This window comes from Carassius auratus, chromosome 36 (genome assembly GCF_003368295.1).
Source record: "Carassius auratus strain Wakin chromosome 36, ASM336829v1, whole genome shotgun sequence".
NCBI classification, from domain to species: Eukaryota; Metazoa; Chordata; class Actinopteri; order Cypriniformes; family Cyprinidae; genus Carassius; species Carassius auratus.
In genome coordinates, this window is record NC_039278.1 from 8580398 (window position 1) to 8596944 (window position 16547).

A 16547-nucleotide genomic window follows, 5' to 3' on the forward strand; every position below is an offset into this window, starting at 1 on the left:
CTCAGCTGCGAGCGTCATCGCCGGCCCGGCATCAAACGTGCTGCCGCCTCCTGGACTTCTGGGAGAGTTTGTTATTCATTCCTGTGAGGAGGATGACAGGTCACCATTGTTGTCCCCCCGACTCCACCGATGTGGCTCTGCAGGAAACAGTGTCAGATGGGTTGTTTCGATCACATGTGTTTATGTATCTGATCTGATCCAGGAAGAGATGGAAGGACCAGCTTTTGTCCTTTGCAGGAACATTGTTTTTCTTGGTCATAGTGGGTTATTCCAAAATGATGGCTGATATAAAGTTAATTAACTAATATTGAGAAACAGTAATATGGATGCCAAGAACAGCTTAAGACAAATCCCACAAAGAACTTATGAAATAAATGTTATCTAAATATTCGACGGTGGTCTGAATTCCTTGTCAGGGTTTGGTGTGATTCATTAGGGAAAGTAAGGGAGGAGCTCTGGCTCGGTTTATCTCTGGAGATCTCCGTAGGTTCAGCGTGAAGTGCTGATAACCTCTGGAGCTTTCCTGGGGAGGGTCCGGAAAGACTCACGGTGCGGGAAGTGTGTCTCTGCATTTATAAACACAGCTCCCGCCCCGTGTCCTGGTAGAAGTGTTTACATGTCATTGCTCACAACTGTGCCGGGTTATTCTGGTAACCTTTTGACCATCGGTTTTTCATAACAAACCTCTAGAATCAAAATCCTCGGAAGGTCCGTCTCATTCCCACAACTGGAGCTCAGAAATGTACAACAACAGCTACTCCCGGGCCACTCTGGGACTGGAGACCAAACACATCCACAAGGCGAAGAAGGGGAAAAGCTGCGGCTACTACATGAGGATCCTCTTCTTCTTCTCGTCTCTGATCCAGTCCCTCATCATCGCCAGTTTGGTGCTCTTCCTGGTGTACGGCCAGCCGGAGAAGACCGCCGAGGAGAAGAGAGTGGAAGAGCTGGAGCTGGCCTTTAACAAGCTCTCCACAGACAACACCAAACTCAGAAAAGACAAAGCTGACCTCACCAGTGCCCTCAAAGCAAAGACTGGAGAGAAGGATGCGGCGGATAAAGAAATAGCAAAGCTGAAAAATGACCTGAACTTGACAACAATCAAGAGCAGTAACGTGCAGAAGTCTCTTGTAAGTCCTTTATTTGCTTGTATGTCGTCATCATCATTTACTCACCCTCATGTCGTTTCAAACTGGCATGACTTACTTTCTTCTGTGGAACAAACAAAGATATAATTTTTTTCAAATATCCACAGAAGAAGGTAAGTCTTTCAGGTGTGCAACGACATGAGCGTGTGCAAATGAGGACTGATGTGTAATTTTTGTGATGTTGTTAATTTTAAGATATTCTGAAAATTATCTTGAAAGCCTAACCCTAATAATAATTACACGCTTGATTCTGATTGGCTGTTTTACAGTCTCTTTGTGAGGCCAGTAAAATAAAGCTTTTGAGCACTCGAAATACTCCACTCCCATGTCCACCAAGCAACAACAATCAGAACGGTGAGAGCAATCAATCAATCAATAAATCAATTAATCAGTCAATCAATCAATGAAGAATCTAATTCACAGAGGCGGTCCTGTTGACATGGCTCTCTTTCTCTTCTCAGGTGAAATAAAAACTCTAAATTCTCTTCTGGAACAGCAGAAAGTTCTAAATGGAATCCTTAAGAGTAACTTCAGCCAAACAGTGGAGTACCTTAAAGCTGACTTGGACAACGCAGTGAAGGATAAAAATGAACATCATAGTCTGGTGATACAGCTGAGACAAGAAAACCTGAGTCTGAAATCCCAGCTTGATGTTTACACCAAGAAATGCAAAGAAGACTTTGCAGAGTCCCTCCAAGGCATCCAGACGGTCACAAGTGCCTTCCTGACCAAAATCGACAACTTCTTCACCAACTCGGTGACGTTTCACCTCACCTGCCCCAAACAGGAAGAACAGATGGAAAGGATTCGCTCCAACTGCTCAAGCCTCTCTCGGCAGGTGGAGGACAAGTTCCAGAGCTACCTGGACAGCGTGGGAGCGAAGGTCTCGAGCATTCAGAAACAGAGCAGCCGGCTGGAAGTACAGACGGGGGAACTGACTTCAGAACTGGACAAGTGCAAAACGGATCGGGAAAAAGAGGCTGCGGAGAGCAGCAAAAAACTGCAGGACGTCCAACAGAAGTATGATAAGCAACTGGAGCAGCTTCTCAAGGAGCAAAGCAGACTGAGGGAAGCCAAAGAACTAGTAGAAGCCAAGCTTGCCGTGAAGGACGCCACACTTATATCGTTGCAAAATGGCTGCGTACAACAGGTAGGAGTTACGCTGGGATGAGTAATGATGCTTAACATTTGGCAAATCTTCCATGGTGGCCATTTTTAGGATAAGTGCATGTTTGAATACTGAAGGGTGTACAGTAATTAAATCGATCTTCACTGCTTGTGCAGCCCAAGCCTGCTGGTCTTCAACCCCCTGGCACAGCCGGCCTTTATCCCCCCGCACCTGGTAGGAGCCATTAACCACTAAAGGTAAGTAGTCATCATGGCTAGAATTTCATTTGAAATTCAATATTCATTTGGTCTCACCCACTTTGAAGGGTGCAGGGCATTACTGTCCCTTTGTTACATGATGCACCAGGGGTGTCCGATTCTGCTTCTGGAGGGCCAAGGTCCAGCAGAGTTTAGCCCCCACCTGCCTGGACGTATCTAGAAATCTTAAAGACCTTAAGAGGATAGTTCACCCAATTGTTCCAAACCCATATGAGTTTCTGTTGAACATAAAATAACATATTTTGAAAAATATGGGAAACCAGAAAGTTATTGGACCCCAGTGACTTTCATAGTATGGGAAAGCAATGCTATGTAAGTCAATGGGGAACAGAAACTGTTTGGTAAAAAAGAAAGTACTAAAAGTTTGGAATGGCATGAATGTGAGTAAACGATTCCTAGGGTTGGAACCAAATTTCGGGACATACACCACTGTCACTTTAATTTTGAATCGAAATCTGACAGCATTGCAGGTAAATTAGTATGCTTAGCTCTTGCAGGTGCATCCAAACCTGATTCTGGAGGTCTTTGCAGGTTTTAGCTGTAACACACCTGCCTGGAAGTTTCTAGTGATTCTGAAGACCTTGTTTAGCAGGTTCAGGTGTGTTTGATTAACCTTGGTGAAAGCTGACCCTCCAGAAGCAGAACTGGATACCCCTGAACTACTGAGAAGGCTGTGGCAAATAAAACTCTTATTAACTTGTATCTTGTCTTGAGCACTCTGTGTGGCATTTTGTCAAAACCGCACGAAAGTATGTAAATACGAATAGGAAATTGTCTTTTAGTGTATGAGGGTGCAACTGACAACACAATTAACTACAAACCCACACTCAGAAAAAAGATACAAAAGCCATCCCTGGGGCAGTACCCTTTGTACTTTTATTAACCCTAAAGTGGTGCATATTAATACATAAAGTGTACATAGTACATAAGTGAAAGGGTAACACCCCAGTCAGAAATGACTGCTTTTGTACATGTTTACTAAGTTTTCAGGATTCTGTGATTATATATAGTAAAATTATTTCTGTGGACTGACCATTGTATCTATAATTATTGGGAACAAACTTCAAGGGCACAAAACCTTTAAAAATGTGCCCATGACCTTCAGAGCTCAAACAGAGGACTGATCTTTAACATCTGAAACAAAACATGCAATACTTTGTGATAAGTGCTATATTACAAGTCAAACAGTTGCATATAATGTGAAAATATTAAATTTATTGCTAAAGTACTGTTCAGGTTTGGAGGTTTGGAGGACTTGTGTTAATTACACATTACACCCAGTCATTCAGAATGTCTTTTTTATTGTTTTCACTGTTTCCCGCAGGCTGGGTGTGGAGAAGGGAATGATCTGAATCTCAAGGGCGGACTCTGAGTTTCCTGATTTTGAGCCTGTGATCTGTTTAGTGAATAATGCTGTCACTGCGGATCGCTGTAAATGCACATGCACTCTAATGTTTAGTTCATTGTATAGTTGTGTTTAAGCATCATGGGCTGTGAACTTGCATGGCATGATGTGCTTCTGAGGTCCGATTCAGTTATTTAGAAAGGTGCGGACCTAAAAATGTGAGACTTCCTTTCCTACAAGCAGACAATTACTATTAAATACAATTTTTCTGTGAATATTCCACATGTGCTATGATGTATATAATTTTCTTTACACATAATTGTGTTTCAACAATTACTTGTTTGAACAGATTTTAATGTCCTTTAACAGTATTTTTGTTTTTACGTGTTGGTCTGACTGTCTTGAATAAATAAATTTAAAATCAACTCCCTTTTCTTTCTTTTTCTTTTCTTTTACTAAACTTGTACTTTAAACAAAGGAAAGTTATGACATAAAATGAAGAAATATTAAAAATTTCCAACTCACTAATCAAAGCTGATAATATAATAATATGTTTTATAAAAATAAAAACTTTTATTTATTTTTTTGGACACAGCTGCATGTACTGTTGCATTATGATGTGTAACAAAGACTGGCCAACTAAATATGACTGATACACAAAATTAAATCTTTGTAAAATAATAGACATGCCTTCTGATAATATATGCTACAATTTAAAGATTCAGTTTTTGGGTGTGGTGTGCATTCTCTATAAGATTTATAACATCATTATGAAGGAATCTGTATGATCCAAAGCTGTTCCTTCTGAACATTTTGGCCTCTCCAACCTAATGCAGGCCAGTGAAATTTATGGGACCTTTTTAACCCCGCTAATCAGCAGAAACAACAGCTCAACAGCGTCATGAATGAGAGGAAGGCAGAAGGTACAGTGTGCTGCGCACCGCTCCTAGCACCCCGATGTCGTCAGACGGGTGAAGAGTTCAGCAAGCACACACAAACATTTAAATGAATGTCAGATTGACAGGAGAACAAAGGGCCGTGGGGACCGTTTCTGAACACGTCCTTCCTAAACCGCCGGGACAGTTGAACACAGAGAAAGCTCAGCTGCATCAGACCGCAGCCAGCGTGAAGTCATGCCTTTAAAAAAAGACATTGGGAGGACATTTAATTGTTTTGGGGGGAGCGGAGATTTGAGACTCTATAACCTACTATATACAATAAAAAAATGACACATTTCTCCGGTTACAGTGCGTTCTTTTGTTGACTGTTTGGACAGATGCAGGTCATTTTAGGAAACGGCTTTTAAAATATTTGAAAAAGCAATTTATTCCTGTGATTTTTACCACCCATTATTCCAGTCTTCAGAGACTCTTCAGATGTTCAAAAGAGTTTTTGATGTTATGGTATTGCCAGCCAAAGATTCAAACCCACTAGGGGTTATGAGTCAAACTCTCTAACCACTAGGCCACGACTTCCCTTAACCCACAACTTCCCTAGTGTGGATGCTAGTGCTGGATTAACAATAAGGGTTTCTCGTTTTTAATCAATATTGATATGGACTCTTAAATCAGTCTTTTAGTCTGGGATGTTTTCTGCTGATGTGTGAACTTCACTGAATCTTATTTGTTGCATCTGCCAATAAGCTTTGTGTTTTGTTACTTTTAATATGAAACAATATCTCCGTTTTCAAATTCTGTCGATTATCGGTCAATCATAATGGAAATTAGCACAAACTCCAAACAATAAATGTGGGTCAAACCGAACATCTCTTCCAGTTTACTACTAGTTATAGCAAGAAATAGATGTGAACATCAGAAGGTGTTGAAAGAAACAGAAAAACTTGATAGTCAGCTAGAAAAAATAACTCTAGAAAGGAGCATTTCACTATATATTCATTATATTTTTACTTAACCGGTTGTCTTCATTATTAAATATATGTTTGAATAAATACGTATTTATTCCAGTCACCGTTTAAATGTTTATATTTCAACAACAAACTATTAGAAGTAGAAACATAATTATGTTTTTTTTTTTACATAAAAACTGTAATTTAAATGTTTGTACAAGTCCGTTTTGATTATCAAATACATTTGGTTATTAAATGAGATTTATTTCCGCCTGGGTGGTCAGCGGAGATGAGGTCAGTGTTGTTGAGGATCAGGATGCACCTCCTCCTGTGAGATGAGTGCTGAAGGATACTCTTCAAGTGTCCGCTGAGGAAGACAGACACTAGCTGGGGCTCTGAAGGAAGCTGCATCAAATCGATGACCACGAAAGACCCTGTGGGTAGCAGCGGATGGTCGTTTCTTAAGCCTGTTTCCTGAGCCTGGTCAGCATCTTATAACCTTTGACCTTGTAGAAACAAACTGGCCACTTCCTGTCCATGCCATCCCTTTAATAAATCACAGCACACTGTACATGCTGAAAAATATAATTCACTACGACACACAAAGGTAAACTGTGACAAAGAGGGCCCAATGTGCAATGATGGTACTTGTACATTTTTGTGCACGCTTACAAATGTTTGAATACTACTGCATTAGATCAAATAAAACTTAAAAAATGATAACCGAAAATAAATAATGCTATAACTTTTTATAATGATAGAATTATTAATAAATAATTTGTTCTAATATGCAGAACTGATATTTTTTTCTGTTTTAAAACTAAAATCAATTTTTGGCTCTTCAGATTAAAAAGATTTGGCACCACTGGTCTAAATTATCTAAATTAATGTGAACTTTTTTTTTTCTATAAAATTTGATGTGTTGCTCACTTGTAGTTGAAAAAAAAACGTTTTAGAACATGTTGTACAAAAAAAAAAAAAAAAAAAAAAACAAGTGTCAAAAGTTTGAATATCAGTAAAAAGAAACTTGTTAAAATGATTATTTATCTCTTATTTGAAGTCAGTAATTGTTTTGCCTTTAGAGTAACCCTGGAAGAGACATCCACCAGAATAAAAAGATATGTGGTTTATCAAAAAAATTAATTAAATAAATAAATAAATAGTGAACATGTTTAGGATTTTTACTGTTTAAAATGTTATGTTTTGATATTGATTGTTTTTTTACATGAACTCTGGATTTACAGATGAAAAATAGCTACTCTGGCTAAATCTGCATTTTCTGTAATCTACATACATGTGTATTCTCCCTGATTCAATGAAAAAACAAACTAACTAACTAACATTAAAAAACTCTCAAATTCAAATATGGCAACTAACTTTTGTTTTAAAACTAACAAACCTCTCTTGTAACGTGTCACTCTTTAATTTATTTATTTTACATAACTACATAATTTTTAGTTGTCATTAAAACTGCCACCTCTTTTTCTGCAAACGTTATATACCTAAACTCTTTATATGATTGCATAACCTTCCCGTGTTTATTCAATCGTGAAAAATGACACACACACCTATATCTAAATCTGTAAATAAACAGATCATTTCCCCTTACACGGCACAATGAGTGGCAAAAAATCTTGAGATATATTTCCCCTCTACGGGACATTTTTAGGATGGCGATATTTATCACTTTGGAATGTTTGCGCAAAAATGCTTCACTGTTTATTCTACCTTGATTTTCCCACACGTGTCCGTAAATACATACCGCAGACGGGCGCGCCGGACGCCCTCCTGCTCCACGCTGTCTGTGGTGTCCCTATAGCTCTTTAAAGATACTTAAACTTATTCAGTAGAAGCTAAAACTTATTATTAGATACTGGAACTAATTAATTATCTAGTACCTATTAAAAAGATACTGGTACTTATTTCAATATTGACTAGTGACTTATCTATCATTAGTGTGTCGCAAGCCATTTTTTAACATTTAATCTATAAAACATACGTCAATCTATTTTCATGCTACTAGTATTTTTTTAAGCTACCTGTATCCATTCCATTCATTTTTTTAAGATACTAATACTTGTTCATTAGATTTATGCCAAATGTTACTAGTATTTTTTATTATTATTCTACTAGTAACACTTTTTTATTGAACTCTATCTACAGTGGGCATTCTGATTAGTTATAACATAAGATGAGTAAAAAAAAAAAATCAGTTGTGATTAGTAATACAAGAAATGTTTCAAGGAACAATCACAAAATATTTGGCATGTCTCGAGCTGATCTCAATGGTCAGGATCTAGAGAGGTTTTGCTTTGTTTTACAGAACTAATCGTAGCCTGGGTTGCGTAAGTATGTGTCTGGTTGAGCTATTAAAATAGGGGCGAGACTATTTTGGGGTAGAGCACTGACATTTTTTGAGTGACTTCAGTGACCATAGGCAGAACAGGCAAGAACAGAGCATTATATACAAATAAGTGGCAGTAACAGATACCATTAAAGTAGACAGTGTTAAGAGTCCTGAGATACTAATATGATTATTGGGGTAGAGCAAAGTCATTGTAGAGTGTCGTAGAGCTACATGAAGGAAAATTAAAGTGGTAGTGCAGATGCAATAAATAAACTTAAGAGCAGCACACTTTCCGAGTAGAGCAATGTCCAAAATCTCATTGTAGAATGTCACAGAGTTACATGAATGAGTATTAAAAAGTGGCAGTGCATTTCAAATGTCAGCATTGGCTACCAGAAATCACTTACTCTGCCTTTAATGGAACAGATACTAATAGCATGAAAATAAATACTAATACTTTTTAAAGATTAAATGTTAAAAAGGCTTGCCATATGGCAATGCATAAGGCCCTTCCAAGGACAATAAACATTGATTTCTCCTTTAAGATCTGAGATGTTGGAGGCTCTGGGACATTTTGTTCTTAGACTCTGTCTTCTCAGAAATCTATAATTTCTCAGGATGGAAGGCAAAGGTTTCATCAAAGGAGATGCACAAGACTTCGAGAAAACCAAGATTTACTATATTTAAAATGTGATGATTGCAAGCACACAAAAACAACACAAAGTTCACATCCTGTAAACGTGACTCTGGCTGACCAGTGTTATAGTGATGGGCAAATAATATGCATGGGCAGGAACATATGCATTTTTTTTTTTATGAGATAAGGAACATAACCTTAAAATTAGATGTGTGCAATAGTTATACATAAACAAAGTTCACCAACTTTGAAGCTAAAGTGAAGGCAGCAAATGCCTGTGTTACTGAAGTAACAGCCAACAAGAACTCCCGGAGCTTCCAGTTGTCTAGTTCAGGTGAAGGTGATTAAATTTTTGGGAGAACTTTTAAAAAGTTATCTCCTTAAAGTATGCATCAATTCTGTAATAACAAAAAAAATGCTCTTAAAAAAAAACGATAATTTTTGTTTCTGTCAAAATGAACAATCCTTTCAGGAAGTGAATTCAGAAATGTAATTTTTTTTAACAAGCAACAAATAGGCAAGATCTTAAAAATTTTATTTTCTGTAAAATGTAAGAGTTTCATTCATTAGCAGGGCACCTTATCACTGAATTATTATCTAATTATCTCTTGTCCTATTAATGGTATGTTAGCTATGGAATTATATAACTATATAATAAAACAACATTAAATAACATTTTTGAATAAGACAACTTCAGCAGCTCTTGTCCTTGTTTTTTGTTCTCTGCTGCTCAGCGCTGAACTGAAATAACCGCTCATATATCAACACTATAAACCGCTCTAAAGCATTTCTGTGCTCTGCAGCTCCCTTGAGAGGATGAAAGATTGAAGAAACGTTTCTCTGTTGTTGCCATTCTGGTAGAGTCTGGTATTAGAGTATATTTCCATATGTCCACTGGAAGGAAGAGGCCAGTTTCACTCAAGTGCTCTTTGTGTGAACTTCCTTTAAGTGTTTATTTATGTAATACTATAATCAACAAAAGTTACATTTCTTGTTTGCCGCACCTCGATTCTTCAAATGCTGAATTCACGCTGACATGCTGAATTCTCACTCCGTGACTGAATTCACAGAATGCTTCATTAAATGATACACTACACCAGAAATCAGCCAAGCTGGGCCTGATGGTAATTCAGAGCAGTAAGTTCGGTGATATCCAGACATCCCTTTCTGCTACTGAAGAGGTCAGAGGTCAGAGGTCAGAGATAAACGTCATTAAAGGCCGTACGGTGTCAATTTATGAGTGTGCATGATAATATGTGCATTTAGCACAACCATTAACCTTCTGTCATAGGACAATGTGACACTTTGTACCTAAAATCTGTTTTTAAGTAAAAACATGAATCTGATGCAGTTTTTTGCTCACTGAATAACTTGCCCAAATATATAAAAAAATGTATCACAGCTTTCATACATGATACTGGAACATATAAAGCTGGCATTTTTGCAAAAAAATTTTTTTAAAAACTTGCAGAAACGTGGCATTTAAAAAGCTTGAAACCCAGTGGTTTTTAATCGCATGATCCCAACCTCACAGACAGCTGGACAAAACATTAAAAGCAATATAATAACAATATAATAGTGCTTAGTTTTTAAGTAAACAATAATGCATTAGGGAAAACAAAACACTTCCCATATCCTTTACTCTGACATCAAAGGCTGTACAGCCAATAAAATCTTTCAGCACATACTCATGTGTTGTTTTGGTAGAAGCCAAATGGCCAAAGCTGATAAAATGGTGCTATACGGTGAAATATAGTAAAAAAATAAAAATAAAAACAGTCCAAATGTTGACACCTTGTCAAAAGAATTAAAGTCTATTAACAAGGAATGCATGATTTCATGACTAAATGGCACTGGGATTAAATATTGATAATTTTAATGGGTTTTAAATTGGACATTTTTGTAGTTAAGGTCCTGAGTGTTGCTATTTTTGTCCCGAGTGCAAAATAGATTTATGAAAGAAAATCAGAGTGAAATACTAAAATTCCAATAAAAATACACATTTATGGCAAATTTTATTCTGTTTGCATTAATGACTTAAAGCCAAAATGATCAAATAAAAAAATTAAAAAGTCTGCTTAAATAACTGATGGGCTTTGTCTTTAAAATACAAGGATAAAATAATAATTTATACTATACATTATACGAAACCATAGAGCTCTGGCACACTAGAAGTGTGTCAGTCAGTCTAAGGCTATTTTTGATGACCTCTATTAGTGACTTTACAGCCCATCTGTACCTCTCAGAGGAAGGAGATGGTTTGTGACGCACACTGAGATCCCTCTATTCTGCAGAGGAACAGACTCGAATGTAAATATAACAAGCAAACTTTTGAATGAAGTTGGACAGATGTTGGCAGGAGCATTCTTCAGGCACTACGACAACGTCAGTGGCCTCTCAATGTGACTTTAAATGGGTTTGATTCCTTCTCTGTGGTTTCTTTGAGGTCAATACTAACAGGAAAGTCTCACAAATCATTCTGGAAATGAATCAGTGATGATACTGATCCATCTGAGGAGACGTACCGTCGTTTAAGACTCCGTCCTGTATGAGTTCATCCTTACTCGATGAATGCCCCAACATGCGCCAACTTAGTCAGACTTCCACAGAGTGTTTTTAGAGACTCACTAAAGCTTGGACAAATAATCTATATTTACTGTAAAGTTAAGGTCAAGTAACTACCATTTGAAAGTTTTGGGGGGGAAATATACTTTTATTCAACAAGGATGCATTCATTTAATATTTTACTTAGTTACAAAAGATTTATATTGCAAATAAATTCTGTTCTTCTGAACTTTATCAAAGAATCCTGATACAATGCATCACGATTTTTATATGTATATATAAACAATGAAAGCAGCACAACACTTTCAACACTGATGATAATAATAATTGTTACTTGAACACATATTAGAGTGATTTCTGAAGGATCATGTAAAACTGAAGACTTGAGGAATTCAACTGCAAAAATTCAGCTTTGCATCACATCAATAAATAATGTTTCACAATATTCACATATTTTTGATAAATTTTGTTCATGTCCAGAATTGTAAAATCAATCTTGTTCATTTCCAGAATTACACTCCTTGGTGCTTGTTAGTAAAAACCTCCTTCCAGTCTTTACACAAACCATTAACCGACATCCCATTGGGTCCGGGGGGCTCTGATGGCTTGGCACAAACCCTGCTCAGGATGTCCTGTCTCCTGCTCTCTGCTCCTCACTGACTCGAGCAGTCAACACGCTCTTACACACAAACAATAGATGGACACCATCCGTGATAGAGAGACAACCCTGCACAATCTAGCAGTCAATTCTGGAATTTTTAAAAAGAAAAAAATAATAACCTCTCAGATGGACACACTTATGACAAGTGTTCTATTGGCTTGTACATTAAATCACATTAAGAGCCCACTCAGCCTCACAGTAGAAGGAAAACAGGACTTTATGTGTTTAGTTAGATGTGCTCACGTGTTTCAGATCCCTCTAACTGCTCTATTAATCAAACTTTATTACTTTTTTGCATTACAAAATGAGGAGATGGATGCGAAAACTGGGTGCTGTGTTCCTTACATACTCTTTAACAGCGAGTGTGCTGTATGTGTTTGTACATACACATACAGAGCTGCAATGTGGTTGTAAAAGTGTTCTCAGTGGCTGATATACAGTTACTATTGTGTTTTTGAGGCCAACATTTTTCACCTGCTTTATTATCTGCTAGATGAAAAACATACACTATTAAAGATTTGGCATCTGTGAGATCTTTTGTGTTTTTGAAAGAAGTCTCTTAGGGGAGAACCAGGACAAAAGTAACAAAGCGATTTTCTCCGAGCCTCTTTCTGCATTTGCATTCCCAGCTATGACAGCATGTTCAGCATGCAATCCTTGACGGAGCTGAGAAATATCATGTGATTTCCTCATCGTTTCCTGAAGTTAGGTCCGTAAAACTGTTTTCGAGTACAAAAAGTTAATTGTTGAAGCGGTAATTTTTTTTTATTAGTCGTGTTGTTTTTCTTGTTTCATGTGTTTAAGTAATGATCAATCTACAGGTTATTTAGTGCTTTAACACATCCTAAAGATTGCATTTAAAAAAAAAATTTATATAAAATTAAATCGAGTTTAAATGTCAGGAGTTCCTGTCGGGACGAAAGTAACAGTTGTTACTTTTGTCCCGCTAAAGTCACAGAAAGTATTTATTTTGTTCCAGTGCAAGCTATATTGTGAATTTCTGTGTCTTGCATCATTTCTTACAAATGTTAATGTCATATTATACCAAAAGAATATGTCTTAGTGAGGGTCAGAAAGACAGACAGAGGTCTGGTTTTATCCAGATGTTTTTGAGAGGGTGTTTCTGGACATAGATGAACATCTCTCTCTGGGCAGCTGCTACGTCACATTTATATTTAGGTTTTAGCCGTATCTTAGCCTTTACACCTCCACCTGTGAATTTGCAGTGTTTCCAGATGTTTTAGTGCACATTTTTAATTCATGCATAAAAACAACTGGATGGAAACATAAATAGGCCTACTGTTACATTATGTTTAGAGTTTTTTTTTATTATGCTAATGTGATTAAATTTTTATATTGTGCATTCTGTAGAATTTTTTTTATTATTATATAAAAATACATTGAAATTAACAATAAAAAAATACAGTCAGGTTTTAAGACATCTGATGAAACTTAAACTTAAATTTAAAATGAAAATATGAAAATGTAATTTAATAATTTTTTTTGCAAAGATAAAAGACAAAATATGTTTGCAGTTATTTATTAACAAGGTCACAATCAAGTATACTTAAGAAAAATAAGAGTAACAGAAAAAAATCTAGCTTATATTGTTGTGTTACTTTCGTCCCAACCGATGGGGTCGGAAGTAACAATGTGCAACTTATGTTCAAAGTGAAATTATACTGAAGTCTTTCTACATTTCTACAAAATACCACCTGGTATTGTTAGACCACACTTCTGAGTTACTGGCCACAGCAGAAATATATCTCTGTATACAACATTATCTTTTAAAATGAAGTTTTTCTGAAAAATGGTACTTTCGCCCCTGCTCTCCCCATACTCTCCAATGCTGCAAAAATGCAGTAAAAACAGTACTATTGTAAAATATAAATACGATTTAAAATAACTGGTTTCTATTTGAATATATTCTGAACTTTACTCATTGAAATATATAAAAGAAAAAGTGATCATACAAAATTTATTCTATTGTAAATAATTAAAATTGGTAAAGATTTAAAATGACAATGCAATCTTTTTCTAAATATACCAGACAAGATTTTTTTTTGTATTTAAACTATTATTCGACTGAATTCTATTTTAATGGGTCTCTTCTGTAAATCATGGTAAAAATGTATGATATTAATTAGTTTTTGGTTTAAAAAAATGACATTCTAATGTACAGAAAAAAAGCTACATTTAAAGCTGTTTTGAACTTTTATTGTTTTGATGCCTAATATCCATTTTCATCTTTGCCCTCTAATATATATCACATCTAACATATATGAAATAATCCCCATATGTAACAACACAAAAATTACCCCAAAACAGAACTATACAGGTGGAGCTGGGGATGGTGGAGGTTTCTGAAGCGCACTGCAACTGCTACAGCAAGCACTAGCCAAGGATTTGAATGTAGAGCAGCAAGCTCATTGGCTGCTGATGTGAAAGAAACCAATCAGATGTGTTATGTGAATGATGATATGATTACATCAGACTGAGTTATCTAGAGTTTCATGAAAGAACTTTATATTTGAATGAAAGTTAAATTCATAAAAAGAAAATAGAGTAGTGTAGTAAAAAAATAATAATAATTAGTTACAAGCATAATACAGTTCTGAATTGTTTGCAGCTCTGATGATTTCCTAATGGATGGGAGTCAAACACGTACACCACTGAAAGGAACACTCCACGTTTTTTGAAAATAGGCTGATTTCCCAACTCCCCTAGAGTTAAACGTTTGAGTTTTACCGTTTTCGAATCCATTCAGCCAATCTCCGGGTCTGGTGGTAGCACCTTTAGCTTAGCTTAGCTTAGATCATTGAATCTGATTAGACCGTTAGCATCTCGCTCAAAAATGACCAAAGAGTTTTTATATTTTTCTTATTTAAAACTTGACTCTTCTGTAGTTACACCAAGTACTAAGACTGATGGAAAATGAAAAGTTGCGATTTTTCAATTGAGCTATGGTTAGGATTCTGGCGTAGGAACTTTGGGTTCAGCTACCATGGGTTCAGCAGGCGCAGTGATATTACCCCTGAAAAATAGTCCCCAGCTAGTTTGTGTAGCTCAGGGGGAGCTAGAAAATGAGCCTATTTTCAAAAAACGTGGAGTGTTCCTGTAACAGTTCCCACAATATGCATGTATATAGCATCTATCTGGCATTTCCTGTCCCCTTTACTATTAAAAATGTTAAAGCAATTTAGGTTGCTGCTGCAATATTTTTGTAACACAGAAGCAGCAAGTGGAAAACAATGTTAATATGTGGGTCAGATGACCAAGACTGGGCCGTAAATAAGTTCTAAAAACAGGAGATATTCCTGATCAATCCTTTACTCACTCATTTAAGCTGTATCACTGCAAGGATCAATTAACCTAGACCCTCAACTTCAGTAAGGTCCAATTTTCCAGCAAAGAACCCCTGTCGGGTAAACTCACCCACTTCTGCAGGTTTAGAAACATTTACATTTAATAATATCTTCAGATAAGGGCCATAAGTTAATAAAGTAATACTCCACTTAAAAGAAGAAACGAATGAGTGAATGCTTGCTACATGCATATTAAATAAAAGCTTGATATTTCCAAGCATAACACAGATACTGCCATCTAGTGTTTAAATGATGATTCAACTAGCTTTTTGCAATATAGATTTCTGATGATAAAATACATGTTTTACAGACAGAAACATTTCAGAACAATTCGGGACAATGATGGCTGATCTGGCTCTCATATACCAGGTGCATGTAAGACCCCACGAATGACAGCAGGACCCTGTGAATCTGAAACTCTGCACTGCAGGATCTGAAAGAGTGACGAGTGGAATGTGCCTTACCAGAAAAAATACGTCATTTATATTCGATATTCACTACTGTTTAAAAGTTCAGGCATCAGTCAGAAATATATATATTTTTTTAAGAAATCAGCACTTTTAATTAAGCAAGGATCCTTTAAATTGATCAAAAATAATAAAAAAAGATATTTATAATGATACAAAAGAGTTCTATGCTGTTCTTTTGAACTTTTTATTCATCAAAGAATTAAAAATAATAAATAAATGTATCAGTTTCCACAAAATTAGAAAGCAGCACAACATTGATAATTGTTTTCAACATTGATAATAATGAATGCTTCTTGTGCACCAAAACGTAATGACTGCTGAAATGTTGTGCTTTGTCATCAATGGAATAAATAACATTTATATATATATATATATATATATATATATATATATATATAAATGTTATTTATTCCAGTTATTTTCAATTGTAATAATATTTCACAATATTACTGTTTTTACTGTATTATTATTTTTTTTTAATAAATGCAGCATTGGTGAAAAACATTCTCACCCTAAACTTTTGATCAATATTAGTGTATATTTCATAATTGTTCTGCATAATCACTCATGGACTCTACAATCTTAAAATAAGTTAAACTTCTTTAACCTTTCAAAAACATTAACACATTTATTTCATGCCCTGCAATAAATACCTTGTAAGTTAGTATAAGTGAATTGTCCTACAATGTGTGATGGTATATATTTTTATTATTGTGTTACAGTAATTAAATTTTTAGGTTTTCAATAATAAAAAAAAAGAATAAGCTTTGCACTTGC

General features: G+C 36.0%; 1 protein-coding gene across 1 annotated transcript; it reads left to right on the forward strand.

The window, feature by feature from the left end:
• Nucleotides 1-329: 329 nt before the first annotated feature.
• On the forward strand, nt 330-4302 carry plvapb (plasmalemma vesicle associated protein b). The gene is made up of 5 exons (XM_026221140.1): nt 330-1130; nt 1418-1502; nt 1610-2298; nt 2433-2513; nt 3859-4302. Exons 1-4 carry the CDS (start codon nt 741-743, stop codon nt 2502-2504), a joined length of 1236 nt encoding a protein of 411 aa, XP_026076925.1. The 5' UTR covers nt 330-740; the 3' UTR covers nt 2505-2513; nt 3859-4302.
• The last annotated feature ends 12245 nt before the right edge of the window (nt 4303-16547 follow it).

Bases quoted from the DNA above. Each gene is read 5' to 3' on its own strand.
- plvapb (XM_026221140.1), top strand. From the start codon at position 741: ATGTACAACAACAGCTACTCCCGGGCCACTCTGGGACTGGAGACCAAA. The intron at 1,131-1,417 runs GTAAGTCCTTTA...GCTGTTTTACAG, and splicing joins GTAACGTGCAGAAGTCTCTT to TCTCTTTGTGAGGCCAGTAA. The intron at 1,503-1,609 runs GTGAGAGCAATC...TTCTCTTCTCAG, and splicing joins AAGCAACAACAATCAGAACG to GTGAAATAAAAACTCTAAAT.